Source organism: Artemia sp. Qi Xiang Cuo, chromosome 6 (assembly GCF_049724085.1).
Source record: "Artemia sp. Qi Xiang Cuo chromosome 6, ASM4972408v1, whole genome shotgun sequence".
NCBI classification, from domain to species: Eukaryota; Metazoa; Arthropoda; class Branchiopoda; order Anostraca; family Artemiidae; genus Artemia; species Artemia sp. Qi Xiang Cuo.
Window position 1 is genome coordinate 51,814,413 of NC_142799.1, and position 14,702 is coordinate 51,829,114.

The 14,702-nt window shown below is 34.5% G+C and overlaps 1 protein-coding gene across 1 annotated transcript in view; it reads right to left on the reverse strand.

Moving 5' to 3' along the window:
* The window catches only part of LOC148951356 (uncharacterized), a 117,410-nt gene that overhangs the window by 43,035 nt on the left and 59,673 nt on the right, over positions 1-14,702 (reverse strand). The window contains exons 7-11 of the mRNA XM_089091076.1: positions 13,932-14,116; positions 10,533-10,803; positions 8,432-8,606; positions 6,203-6,425; positions 420-590 (exon numbers count right to left, since the gene is read on the reverse strand). Coding sequence (XP_088947202.1) covers positions 420-590; positions 6,203-6,425; positions 8,432-8,606; positions 10,533-10,803; positions 13,932-14,116 — 1,025 coding nt within the window. The remainder of the gene's footprint in view (positions 1-419; positions 591-6,202; positions 6,426-8,431; positions 8,607-10,532; positions 10,804-13,931; positions 14,117-14,702) is intronic.

Sequence of the window (14,702 nt, forward strand, 5' to 3'; positions counted from 1 at the left end):
TCGTTTTAAGCTTTACTTCGTCATTTATAAGAATTCCTGCTCATTTTAATTCCTGAATTAAGTAGATAAATTTAGCTTTAAAAACTAATTTCATCTAAATAAAAGTCACTGAAAACATTCGCTTATCACATGAGGCTTTTGTATCATAGTATCATGATACAAAGACTACTTACTTCATTAAGAACAATATAGGAGCAAATTAAAGAAATCTGAAAGTAAAAAAATAAGAAAAAAGAAAATCAAGATAAGTACTAGTTGCAGTTATTTCTTCTGTTTTTAGTTAGGTGAAAAGGATGCACCGCTTAATAAAATTATATTAGGTTTTTTTCTATTTCCAAGAAAAAACTCGCAAATATAAACCAGAGGTTAATCCCACTTCATTGTAGAAAGTAAAAGCATACTGCTGGATGTATACTGACCGTAATGTCATTATAGAACCCAATGACAGCTCCCTCTCTTTTGACAGCGACAACCGTTCCTAACTGTTCGACTCCTTCTTCAAAGTCCTCAAATTCTGCAAGAATTGGCTGTTGAGACTTGACAATAGACTTTTTGTTAGTCAAATGAAGTCGTCGCTTAGCAGGATCAACCTAAAATATATAGTCAGAAGCATCAATTATTAATGGGATTATAAACTCGAGTCACTAAAGTCACTAAACTCCTGCGTCACGTCAACAAAACTAAGGGGGGCGATTCATGGAATATTAGAAATCACCAAAATCTCAAGATCTTTACAATTTTTCCTTCCCCACACTCTTCACATAAATTACCTGGTTTTACTTTAAAAATCCACCCCCCCCCCAATAAGTAAACATCCTTTGTACAGGCTTGTTGTAATTTTCTGTGAATGCAATAAAAAAATCATGCCATTTTTGCTTCCGTCATTTAAAAAAAATTGAAATTTATTGGCAGTAAAAAAACAATTCGGTGCAAGAATTTCCATCGTTTTACTTTTTTGTTGCAAAAATTTTCTTTTTTGGCTTGAACCATGTTTGGTCTATAATGGAATAGTGTTCCCTATCACTGGGGAATAAACCATTGTTTTTCTCTGTCGTTCCCATAATACTGTTTTTGTATTATCATATTACACGTCATTTTCTATTCAAACGTGGCTATTTCTTGACCCCTACCCCCACTCCAACAGAGATTTTCACTTCCCTGCACATTATTCCTTAAAAAGTCAAGACCATGGTGTTTATCAAAGGTAATATGCTGCATGTTGGAATTTGGACAAAAAAAAACCCAACCTATTATAATTTTCCTTCAGGTATATTTCAATCATACAAAAATTCCCGAGGGTGGAATATCTCATCTAAGCAATGCCGCCTAAACAATTTTCCATGGCTACAATATTCTATAAGCAAAAGCATCTGTAAATAAAGTTTTACTTCGTGATCAGAAAAGCACTTCTACAATCTTTGTTAATGAAGTAAAAAATAAACGATGACAAATTTTACAATGACAGGAAAAACAATGACACTTTATACGATGACAGAATAAAACTATGACACTTTTTATAATGGCACACAAAATTAATAAGCTTTGTGTACCATTGATAGCAAAAAAAAATCTTGACACTTTTTTCAGAGACAAGAAAACAGTAACACTTTTTGCAGTGACAAAAAATAATAATAATAATACTTCGTCCGATGACAAAAAAAAAACAATGATAATTTTTCGCAGTGACACTCGAGCAGCGATTAAAAAAACGATGACATAAAAGAGATGGCAAAATGGTATTGTGGCAAATTATCATAGAGCTTGAATTGGCTAATTCTTTTAAATAATAAAAAACTATTATAATTAAAAAAATAATAATAATAATAGTTCGTTCGATGACAAAAAAAAACAATGATAATTTTTCGCAGTGACATTCGAGCAGTGATTAAAAAAACGATGACATAAAAGAGATGGCAAAGTGATATTGTTGCAAATTATCATAGAGCTTGAATTGGCTAATTCTTTTAAATAATAATAAAATATTATAATTAAAAAAAAAAAAAAAAAAAAATCTCACCAAATAGGAAACTTTGTTAATGCAGCTGTTCAATAAAATTTTGCTAACCTAACTTTATACACTGAATCTAAAAGGCGTCAGATTTTCAGACTGCCCTTCCCTCATTTTGTCAAGCTAGTAATGTAAATTATTTAAAAGAAACAAAATATTAACGCCAAATTAGTTTTCATCATAAAGGGGATGTCAGACAGTCCAATTTTAGTACCTCTAATTTAAAGGCAAATTCAAAATTTGATATACTACATTTGAAAATGAGAGAAAATTGTTAATTTTGACAAGAAAGTTTACTTTTCTAATAAAATTTTCCAGAAAAAGTGTTCCCACAAACTGTTTCGAAAGAACCTGTTTTTGCTTTCCTGAAAAACTACAAAAAATTCAGATACTTCCACTGGCTTTGGGCATAACATTATATAGAACCTAGCATCAACACCTATTTAAATTCATTGTTACTTTCTCAGAGAGGACAACTGCAAAAGGTAAAACTTTGAAAGCCAGTTGTACATCTTTTTTTTTATTATTGAACTTTGTTGCAGGAGCAACGCCCTCTGTATTTTTTATCCTATGCCACTGGTTTTAGCTTATTTGCAGTGACAAACTTATAAGATTTTTTTGCTTCAGTTTTGGTTTGTTTTCAGTTGTTAGAAAAAATGGACCGGCCTCATGGCTGGATATAGACCTCAGGCCGGATTGATGAATATATTACATTTTGGAAGGCTATGTGTAATTATGGTCAAGAGTGAAAAAGGATGGTTTTCACGTGTCCTTGGCCCAAAGACTAAAGTATGTAAGCTGAAGTAAAGAGCTTACATTTTTAGCGTATTTCAAGTGAGTTTGTCATTTAATCTTTATGAGTATGGGGCTGAGGAAGAATAATTGTACTATCAATGTGTTCTAAACTAATATAACTCTCATTACGAAAGAAATTGGAAACCATCATTTGCCTCTTTCTTAGTAAAGACTTTTAGAAAGCTAGCGTATAACAAAAGAATCAAGTTTTGAACTGACAGAGATACAACCGTGACCTCCCAGCCCCTCCTCTCTTTACTCTAATTTTTTAGGAGAAAAGTAGGCATATTACACCCAGTTTTAAGAGGAAGCATAAAAGAATTTTAAAGAGGAAGCATGATTCGCAAAGTGAGATTATGGTTCCTCCCACTCCACCCTTCTTATCGTCCCTCCTACTGCCAAATTTTTTGCAGAAAGCTATGTAAGTTGCTACTTGTTTGAACCGGAATCGTTAAGGAAATTTAATCTTTAAGACTGGACCTAATAATGTTCCACTTTTTAAAAAAAAGGTAGGCAGACTGCATATTTTTTTTTGCCAGAATCAGGCAAGGATGTTCAATCTATATGACTCAAGAGCCAAATTTGGCGAGTGGTGCCCTGTACCTCTTAATCCCAATTTTATAGTACAAAGAGTGGCACGTTCCAACTTGTCTGAACCAGTGTCACAAAAGAATTTTAAACTTCTGATTTGAAATCCAAAAGTGCCAGTAGCCTCACTAAGAGCTCCCTTCACCCAACACTCCTCCCAATGTCAACTTTTTAGCAGAGCACTAGTCATTTTGTATCTTGTTTGATCCCGCGAGAAATTTTGATTTCTATGATTGGAAGACTAAAGTGTGACCAGAGACCTCCAGACATCCCTATATCACACACTTAGTAATTTTTAGCAGAAAAGTATGAATTCTATGCTTTATTTAAATTAAAATCATGCAATGATTTCCAATCTATATGGCTTCAGGCTCAAAGTGAGCCTCTGGCCCCTCAGACGTCCCGATCTATCTCCTAAATTTTTGTTTTTTCTGAAAGGTGGATGTGTTGTATCTTGTTAAAGCGGAAATTATGCGGAACCAATTCTGGGCTTTTAGTTGAAAAGTCGGCACGCTGCACCCCCCTTAAATCAAAAACATGCTATGGTTTTCAATCTATGTGATTTTAAAATTAATCTTGACCCAAGGTTCAAGGTCCAACCCACCCCTTCTCTCTCTGCCCACAAACTTTTTAGCAATAAAGCTGGCACCTGACACCCTGTTTGAAGTGGAAACATACAAGGATTTTTAATATGTGTGATTAGAGCCAATTAGTGGGAATGTGGTCAATCCAAGATCTCCCCTCCTTAAAGTCCCTCCCACTGCAAACTTTTTAGAAGACAGCTATGCATGTTGCAACTTATTTGAGCATGAATCATGCAGGTTGTTTTTAATCTTTATTACTAAAGAACTAAAAGGAACTTCTGGCCCCTTACAAACTTCTCGCCCCTCCTATATCCAGCTTTTTAGCAGAAAGGTAGATACGTTGCACATTGTTTGAACCATATACAAAAGTTTTCATTAAGTGTAATCGGAGAACCAAGTTCAATCAGTGGCGCACTCACTATCCCACCCCATAACAGCTCTAAATTTTAATAGAAATGTTGGCATGCTGTATCTTTTTTAAATCGAAAATATGTACTGTTTCTTTCAATATTCATGATTCAAGGCTTAAAATGGAACTTTGAGCCTCCACCCTTTTATCACAAACTATGTAGCAGAAAAGCCGGCATGTTATATCTGGTTTGAATTGAAACACTACAGTAAATAACAGTTCGAACAGGGATAAATCCTTTTATTAGACAGTGAAATAAAAATTAAAAAATAAACTGGATATTGCCATTAAATGTGCAGTAATCGTCATCAGCAAAAATACCATCAGCAGATTTATCCCAATTCGAACTGTCATTTATAGTCATGGAAAGGCAGTGTGGTCTACAAAAATAATTAAACCCTGCAGTAATTTTCAATCTGTAAGATCGTTGGAAAAAAGTGAGACCGCGGGATCTTCAGCATTACCCTCCACAACCAACATTTCAGTAGAAAGGTATGTTGGCTTTTATTTGACCAATTAACTTAAAACTGATAGGCCAAATGCAGCATAAGGATGACTTTGGGGGGCGTATTTCCCCTCCCCAACCTTCGCACGAAAATGCTAAGATTACCTTGAAACTAAAGGGGGAATAAATTTGGGCCAAAAACAAACAACATGTTCGTATATGGGTTAGGTTTTATATTTAGGTCAAAGTGGTATAGTATTGCTTTGTATATACGGTGCGTTTTAAAAGTAACAACATTGATCGGGTTTCAGGAAATAAGAGAATAAAGTTAGGCTTAAGCAGAAACAATGCACTTTGAAGTCTATACTTTAAGGAAAGTGTTTTGCCATGGGCGTAGGCAGCATATTGTCTAGGGGGGGGGGGGCAGTCGATAGTGTGATGGAGGGGGAGATGAAGTTATGTCGGCATGGGTGTACGTAGCTTCTTGCCTAGGGGAGGGGGCAGCCACTTCTGTGATGAAGGGTGGGGGGGGGGGGGCTGAAGTTATATTGGCAGTTCACCAAACCTTACATTGACAGCAAGTTCTGTCATACTTATGAAATCTTTATTAATAGTAATCACCAAAAATTATAAATCATCAATATGCTTCAGCATTAATCTTCTTGGATTACAGCTAAATCTTTCCAAGACATTATGGATGATTGCTTCTTGTTTGACTTTTATTCTATCTCGATGTATACTCATCATGCAGAGACCTGTAAAAAAAATTTGAAGGTCTAGGGGGGGGCAGCGGCCCCCCCTCCCTACGCCCATGGGTGTTGCCCAAGTTTACTAAAACATTTCACGTTGCCTAAGCAACATAGCCCAAGCTCTTATTACTTGCAGTCAGTTTTTTGCTTTAAAATCTTCATAATTAAGCTGCTCCCACTATTATAATAAACAATTACAAACAATTGTGTACATGTACAATTCTGAAAATGTAAAAAAAGGCCTATTGGCTTTGAGCATGGAGACAAAAGACAAGCATCAATAGCTAAGTTAAACAAGTTGTCCATCCAACAGTTGCAACTTCAGAGACTAGGCAGATTTTACTTATATGCAAAATTAGTCACAGAAAAAAAATTGTCAAAAGCTCAAAGTGAAAAAACAAGAACTGTGATAAAGTCTTTTTGTCACTTCAATACTGTTGATTTGAAGAAAAGTATTAATATCCTGTTTAAGTCTAAAACATAAAAGATTTGTAATATAAAATACGCGAAAGATTCTGTTAAGATAATAAAATCCTTAATCTACTACGGAGCAACAAAGCCTCAGTGATGGAAAAACATCAATAGTCCTAAACTAAACAATTAAAAATAATAGAACAAACTCACACTTAATACTCGACACTGCAGTTCAGCTCCAGGTTGGAGTTTTGATTCTTTTTTCCTGTGTATAGTATCATCCCAAAAGATTCTCGGAATATAGCCTTGAAAATGCTTTGAAAGTCCTATGAAGACTACCACACCATGCTTTAGCCGTTCTTTCACTTTACAAGTTAATAGCTGACCAACACTTAATTCCTCTAATGTAATACATGGTGTTTTCAATAAATCCCTAAAAATAACATATACATGATTAAAATGCACACACTTCCAATATTTAGGGGCTCACATGTACCCATGAATGTTTTAGCTTTTCAGAAACTATTTTAAGCCAGATTAAGCGCACAATCAGTCCCATCAGCGAAAAAATTAGATTGGTCTTAAGCATAGTAAAATGGATTTTAAGGTCGATTCGTACTCTTTTTAAGGAATAATGTTTTGATACTTTAAAATGGTTGGTTTTCACGGTTCTCAGCCAAAAACAGCATTTGGTCAGTAATTGTGCTTCAATGGTAAGGAATATTCCACGTATGAAAAATGCCAGCATTGATAAAAGCTTTTCAAAATACGCATGAAAAGAGCTATTATTGTACCCAGACATTCCAACTATATTTCCTCTGCGTGCACCATATTAAAAAAAAAACGAATTAATTTTTTTTTCTAGCCAGTGGAACACGAAATACTGCATAGGTTTTGCCAAGAACCTCCTCCAAGCTGTCTTTAGTGATAAAAAAACCATTAAGAAAGATTAAAACGTAACATATTTGTATTATAAAGCTTGTATATACTTCCACAAAATTAATACTCCTTTAGCTCTTGTCCTGCGAATATGTATAAGCCGTACATTATGCTCTACAAGTGTCCTCATTAAATAATTCTTTAAAGAATTTTTTTTTATATTTTTTATTTGTATTTATTTGACTAGAAAAAAAAAAATTATTCTATTTTTCTTGAAATTTTCAAACTTCAGAGAGTTTTGACCTCCTATGTAAAAGTTCTTTTCGCAAGGTTTATAACCTTGTTCTCGCTCCAAAACGAGAACAAGGTCTAAACAAACGAACTCAAGATATTTTTTTTAGTCTCTGGAAGGTCGCATAATTAGACTAACAGTTTCAAGCGAACAGGGTGAGTGAAATACTATTTTTAGAAAACATAAAAATAGCCATAATCAAAAATATATCTGTTTCCATAGGAGAGAAAGAGGGTACAGTACCTTACAGGATCACCCAATCTCGTCCATTCTAAGTTTTTCTGGTTTGTTTGGTAAAGACTTGATTAGGCGGAGCTTGGATAAGAGATCCGAATAAACAACTGAAAACTAAAATCCAACACCTACTTTCCCGGAAATCTTAAAAAAAAAATTAGCTTCACCCGTTTTGTACGGTGATATAAGAGATACGAATAACAACATAAAACTAATAGCAAACACCTACTTTCCCGGAAATCTTAAAACAAAATTTAGCTTCACGCGTTTTGTACGGTGATATAAGTGATCCGAATAAACAACTGAAAACTAAAAGCCAACACCTACTTTCCCGGAAATCTTGGAAAAACCATTTAGCTTCACGCGTTTTGTACTGGAGATGGACATATTCATCTTTGATGAAACTTACACCACTACAAAGTGTGAATCCTGTTTTTTCGACTCAACAGAACATGACTTTGTTTCTACAGTTCAGGAAATGGCAGTCCCTAAAAATATTCCAGAATACCTGTTCAGAAAATGGTATAAATCAGCTGAAGAAAGCAACATTTGAGTAACTGCTCAGCTTTGGGGGTTCTCCGTTTTGCTACCTGCCTTGATTGAAAACTTTGCCGACATAGAAGACGTGTTGTCTATGCTTCATACACATTGAATAGGCAGCACTTTGCAGAACAATTAGTTAAAGGTTATAATTTTTCCTTTATTTTAAACTAGCCTCTCATTAGCTTTTCGAACTGTTGCCACATTTGAAATCTCCAATAAATTTTTATCAAGATTACTTTGGGAGTTTCCCGTAGTGTTGGGAAAATTCCCCAATATTCCCTTTGTCTTTGAGACTGTTAGCCAATGGCGAGTTTCAAAAAAATATTTTTAAGGTATCGAATGGCCTTACAGTATTTAAATTTAAATTAATGAAGTTAAATTAATGAATTTAATCCAAATTAATGAATGTAAGAGTTAAATTAATGAATTTAAGCCAACAAACACTCATATTTCATTAATTGTGCAAGACCATTTTTATAAACCGATCTTACTCTTTCATAGTGCAAATGAATGTTCTGTCCATTTGCGCCCAATGGATAATTCGACATTTTCGTTTTGAGCCAACTGGATGAGCTGCCTGGACTTTATTGTTCGACTGCTCTTGAGAGTGTAGATGACGAGTGGGTACAAAGCCACGAGCTCGATTGCCAAGACGAAGGAAAACTCCTAAAACATTAATAATAATAATAACAATAATAAAAAGTCTAAAATAGAAAAGCCTAAATTACAGAATAGAACACCAGTAATCGTTATAAACGCTTTAAGTGTTATCCAAGTATTAAAATGTGAATATAATTAACTCTTCTTTGTGGAAATTTAAAAACATGGGCATTTCCATAGTTTCTAAAAAGTTAAAAATTATATATTCCAAACCAGGAAAATATGATAAATCGTTAGTAGCATGTTTCATCGTAAATCAAGCATTAATAGTTTTACACAACCTACTTTAGAAAAAAACAACAACATCGGTATACAGGAAAATCACTATTACAATGCTTAAGCCGTGGAAACACACTATACACAGTTATAGCACTAAATGCTTTTAGAGACTAAAATTTTTTAACAAAAGAACTAATCTTATAAAATTTTAATTTTGTGTTTGTTTTACTTTTTCTAAGAAATGATTCCCTAGCGCTCAATGCAGCGTTTTTTTTGTTTTTTGTGAGATTTTAATTGTGTTTGTACCGTCGTATAAGATTAGAAAAATCTACGTCAGATATAATGAGAAAGTTGACCTTGCTAAACGAGGGGAAGTCGCATCATGCTGTTTCGAAGTTTAAGCCATTTCATGGCAGTTTCCCATATTTTCTTTTAGCTAGTTGATCAAACTGTTTGCCATTTTTTTTTTTTTTTTTCGTTTCTTTACCCCACTTTTACTTGTATTTTATAGCGTGCTGTAAATTATTTATCGTTAGTGTTGCATAGGGTCTTCTGAGCTGACAACATAGAAACAAACTTAACGATATTTTTTTTTCCTCAGAGCATAAAATATCAACGAAAGAAAGAAATTTTGCTTTAAAAAAGCAAAAAAAAAATAATTATATGAGGCTAATCCTATTCGTTGAGCCCGGGGCATTAGCCAAATGACAGATAACAATAAATTTAGTCCCTAAAACACTTTTGATGTATAAAATGGACTACTATTTCGTCTGTTCTAGATTTATAACAATACAAATCACTTACAATTTGAGTAATCCTTTGCCTTGGAATGGAAATAGTAACAATTAATTAGTTATCATTAGCGATAATTGAATTGTGAAACACAAACGAAAAACAAAAATTCGGTGTCACCCTCAAATACACAATGCTTATCCTAAACTATTTAAAATAGGTACATTTGCTTACACATGTCAAGTCCATCTTTATTGAATTCCTCAATCACCCTACCATGATTTTTTAAATACAGAATTCTAAATATGACTTTAGGTCAACATTTCTAAATTTTGAAAATCTGGGGGGGGGGGAGGGGGGGGGGTTATTTGACAAATCTTAATCTTGGAGATATCACCAGCCGTACGATTTCTGTAAAGGTGAATATATGAATGTATCTCATTTCACATTCGCAGTATTTGTTTTATATGAGGGGAGCTCTTACCCCCTTCTCCTCAGTTAACAACCCCTCATCTCGTCTAACTAGCCTTAGATTAATGGGACAACCACTATGCATAGGAATATTAAACGTGACGCTGTTAGGCGGGTGACTGAGGATTCTGAATAGTCTAAAATTTTGTATTTTCAAGACCAATAAAAAAACAAACACCAGGATTCTACCCAGAGGAGGTTTCCTGATAACCTTTTTAAACTAAAGTGCGTATTTATTTCATAAAATCTCATACAGCCTAAGGCTATATGAGACCATTTGAGGGGCTGGGATAGCAATCTAAAAATGTGTCTCTTTTTGTACTAGGATGTTTTGTTCTGAAGAGCCGCTATTCTTGACCTTTACCCAAACGTTTTTATTAACATAAAATTTTAGCACGGTTCTTTCGAATTTACACTTTATCCCAAAATTAACTTGCGTTTCTACTTGCGTTTCTAGACGCAACGGCTCTGTCAACATAAAAACCTGTTGTTTATAGTTCCAAAGCATACCTGTTGAGTTCGAAGATACTACTACTGCCTTTTTAAGTATGTCACCAACTTTGTATCCCCCCTCACCAATTTCACCAGTCTCAGTCGTTTCACCAGTTTCAGTAAGAGACAAGTGAATTGTTTTGACAATTGGAAGGGTATATAAAATTGTAGCTTGTACTTTATCTCCAGGTGTATACTTCTCATTTGTGTCAAATAAACCGGGGAAATGATCTTGATGTACGTATCCTTCACTGCTGTAGAAGCTTAGTTTCACTCCCTCTGGGATTACCTGGAAACGAGAGAAAATATACATTAACTGCTTTACAACATCGAAAATAAGCTTTTCTGAATAATTCTGTTGAGTATGTGTCCCTAGAAGAGATTTGGCTTTTCATTCTATTCTTTCTAACAGTTAGTTGACCTTATTTTAGAAGCTGTTCAATGCTGAGTTTAACAGCTGCTCTTTAATGTGATGTAAATCCTTCTTTTTTATTAATGCTGACAATTTAATGTTTTATTTTTTTTTTTGCAATAAAGTGGTAGAGTTCTAACTTACGCGCTTTTTACGAAAAGTGTGGATCTCTGGTAAAATTGTGGAATAAGACTATACATTTTAAAAAACTACTTATAATTCTTGCCTTAAAAAAAAAAAAAAAAAAAAAAAAAAAAAAAAAAACCTTGAGCAAGAGCTTAACAAATGCGTTCGGGAATAAAGTTTTACAGTCTACATCAAATAGTAATATCAGAAGTTTTTCCACCAATCTTTCATTTTTCTATTAATATCTGTGCTTTTGAGGTAAGAACTCTCCTCAAGTAGGCAAGTACAGCAGACAGATGTGTGAAGTTGATGTTAGACTAAAATTTAAAAATACTTAGCACGTGCCACTGTTTTGTGCAACTATGACGTACCAAAATAATTTCTTGGAATATGAAATAAAAAATTTTTGACATTCAAACAAGGAGCGTTTCCTAATTAGTCCAAAGAACTGCCATCTATTGTTACTTTTGTTTGTGATTTCTCAAGTTTATTGTTTAACTATTTCCTTTTTGACCTTGAGTGACAGTCTAATGAGTGTGTGCTGAAGTGGAGTTTATAGTCTATGTAAAAGTCTTCAGTTTGTGTTTTCACTTGAATTTGTAATTTCATTATCTGCCTTTGGACCTGAAGAAAATGAATGGCATCACGTATACTCCTAAACTTTAATAATTCTCTCATCGCTAAACATATTAGACCTTACCTCTTGCACCTTTCTCAGTAATATTAACTGCAAGGAATTAGCTCTCGAACTTAATTTAGTAACGTCGATGAATAATATTTGAAGAGCTGATGAAAGCGCGGTATGTCCGTTTTTGTAAACTTGAGGGGCTAACAACTACATTGTTGTGGTAAACGTTGTAGCAAAATCAGATAATGACGCATTGCAAAACTAGCAAATTTCTGATCCGGTAAAAAAAACTAATTTTAGGTAAAAAGTGGGTCAAGCTCTTACCAACTTTTTGGCAGAAATTCATGCATGTTACAATTTTTTTGAACAGAAATTATGGGATAATTTTTAATGTATTTGATTGGAATGAAAGTGGATGAGTGACTTCCAGCATCTTTCATTGCCATTTTCTTTAGCAGAAAGATAGACAAGTCATCCCTTGTTTGAACTGGGATCATGGAAGGATTTTAAATCTATGTTATTGGAGGCATATTGATAGGCAATTATATATCTTGTTTGAACCAGAATCTTGCAGTAATCTCCAATCCTTATGAAATGAGGTAAAGCCGAGGAGCTTCGCCTCTCCAATACCCCCCCCCCTGTCCCTCCCCAACATTAACTTTTAGGCGAAATGGTGCTTATGGTAGCCGAAGTTACTTGAGCAAGAATAGCGCAAGGACTTTTAATCTGTTTGATTAGAGGACCACCGTCGCACCCCCTACCACCAATTTTTAAAGGAAAGGTAGCCTCTACATGCTACATATTGTTTAAAACTAAATCGTGCGATGTTTTCAATCTATATGATTTCATACAAAAAGCGGTCCATGGCCAATCCAACACCCTCGCCACCCACTTTTAAGGGGAAAAGTAGGCATGGCGCACCTTGTTTGAAGCAGATCAAACACCTTGTTTGATTTGGTCTGCCTTTTATTCGTTTCTGATACAATTTATGGCAGAGAAAATTATTAAACGATAGACATGGAAAAAATTGTACTTTCCAACAAATGTATCAAAACCAAATGGTAGGTACAGAATTTTGAGGCTAAGCAACGCAGTCTTAGTGTGTATATACAGATATACTTTTTTTTTTAACTAGCAACACAGATTGAGCTAGGTTTTGGGGTAAAATAATACAGTATTAGCTTGAATAGGCTCATTTGAAAAGTGAAAACATTGGATAGAATTTAGGGATTTGTGAATTAAGTTGGTTTTAGAAAAAAACACCATGTTTTGATACCGTCTTCAGGAACGAAAATTTGCTCCTGAAACAGTTTTGATGGCAAAACCGACCAGAGGCTGTTGCAATACAAAACGTTACCGAAGCAAGTAAATCAACTTTATTTTTGTGGTATATGTGTCAGCTACCAACGTTTTAAGTTCGAGTACCACCCGGTCTCATTTTCACTACAGAACTTGCTGAGGACATACCGCTTAATAAAACCAAGAACGATGTCCTTATTCTTCCTTATATCCAGATGGATTTAACTGAATGTATACAGAAATTTACATATACATAGTAAGGTTTTTCTCGTAAAGCTCTATGGCTGGATAGGTATAAAATGGCTAAAAATAAAATAAAAGGAATAGAAAGAGGCAAACACTTTTATTAGAATCCACAGGTATTACTATATACAGACAATAGATACATATTATTCTCTGAGAGATGGGTAAGGATAGCGGTATACTCCCCTTGACATTGATGTGACGGATCAGTCTACCTCAGAAACCAACAGATCACGGACTAAATATTTCTCTTTTTAAACAAAGAAACGAGTAAGCAATCGATTGCGTACAAAAATATGGGATCACTTTTTCAGCTGACCCACAACAAAAGGCAAAGCAAAGAAGGTAAAGTATTACAAACAAACAATCCATTTTACGAATATAGCTTGCAAACTCCTTTAAAATCAGCTACAATCCTACAAATTTGATACAACCAATGGTGCTGATCAGGAGGGGGATCACATACCTGCCCTTCATTTTTAACCCTCCCCCTCCCTCCAGATTTCAGAAAATAGCTTTCAATTATTTTCATGGAAAAATCCCCTCTTTCTGTTTCCATTTAAAGGAACCGAAAACAAAACTGCCCCCTCCCCTAGATTTTCAAAATAAATTTTGCCTCCCCCCCCCACATTTTTGTGAATTTATAACGCTGAACACAACCTAATTTGTCTTTTATGTTTACCGAAGATTAATTACTCAAAAATAGTACCTGTTCAACAACTGCGTCGACAATAGTTCCAGGCAAAATAGCATCAATGATAAAATCCGAATCATCCTCAAGAATTAATCGCCTCCATTTATTAAGTTTATCCGGCATCGTTGTCAAATTAGCGTTAGTAATACCACTGGCATGCAAGGCTTTCTTTACTCCAACTTCAATAACTTGGCCAACCCCTAAAAAATAGAAAGAAAAAGACAGTTTGTTAGCATTGGCTGATAAAAGGAATTATTTTGTTTTCTAGTTTGAATTGGAAGGGGGAAAAATATTCTCGACGATCAGATGATAATAGCGTCTCTTCAAAACGAAAAAAATATCAGATCTTTAATCATGCATCTGGTGTATTAGAATTTATAATGCTTTTAGTCGCACAACGGTTTGTTTCTCAGGGGGAAAAATATTTAAGGCAGTAGATTTCCCATTAAAATTCTCATGGAAGCCCGTAAAACTTCCCTTAAAACTCAAGCTTGTTGAATTTCTTTTAATGAAAAATTAGTGTCAATACCTAATGATTCCATTAAGACAATTTAAAAAAATCAATAAAAATTACACTTCCTTCCAGCTGGTTGGCTGTTTTGTAGTCTAGCCCCCCCCCCCCCCGCCGCCCCATTACAAGTAGGCTTGTAAATATTACTTACTTAGATGGCCATGAACATGTTACTCTATTGGCCGCTTGGTGCGCTGAAGTTGTTTAAAAAAAAAAAAAATAGGAAGAACGCCATCTATTACACTTACTCTATGGACCAATATTCAGAACGTAAA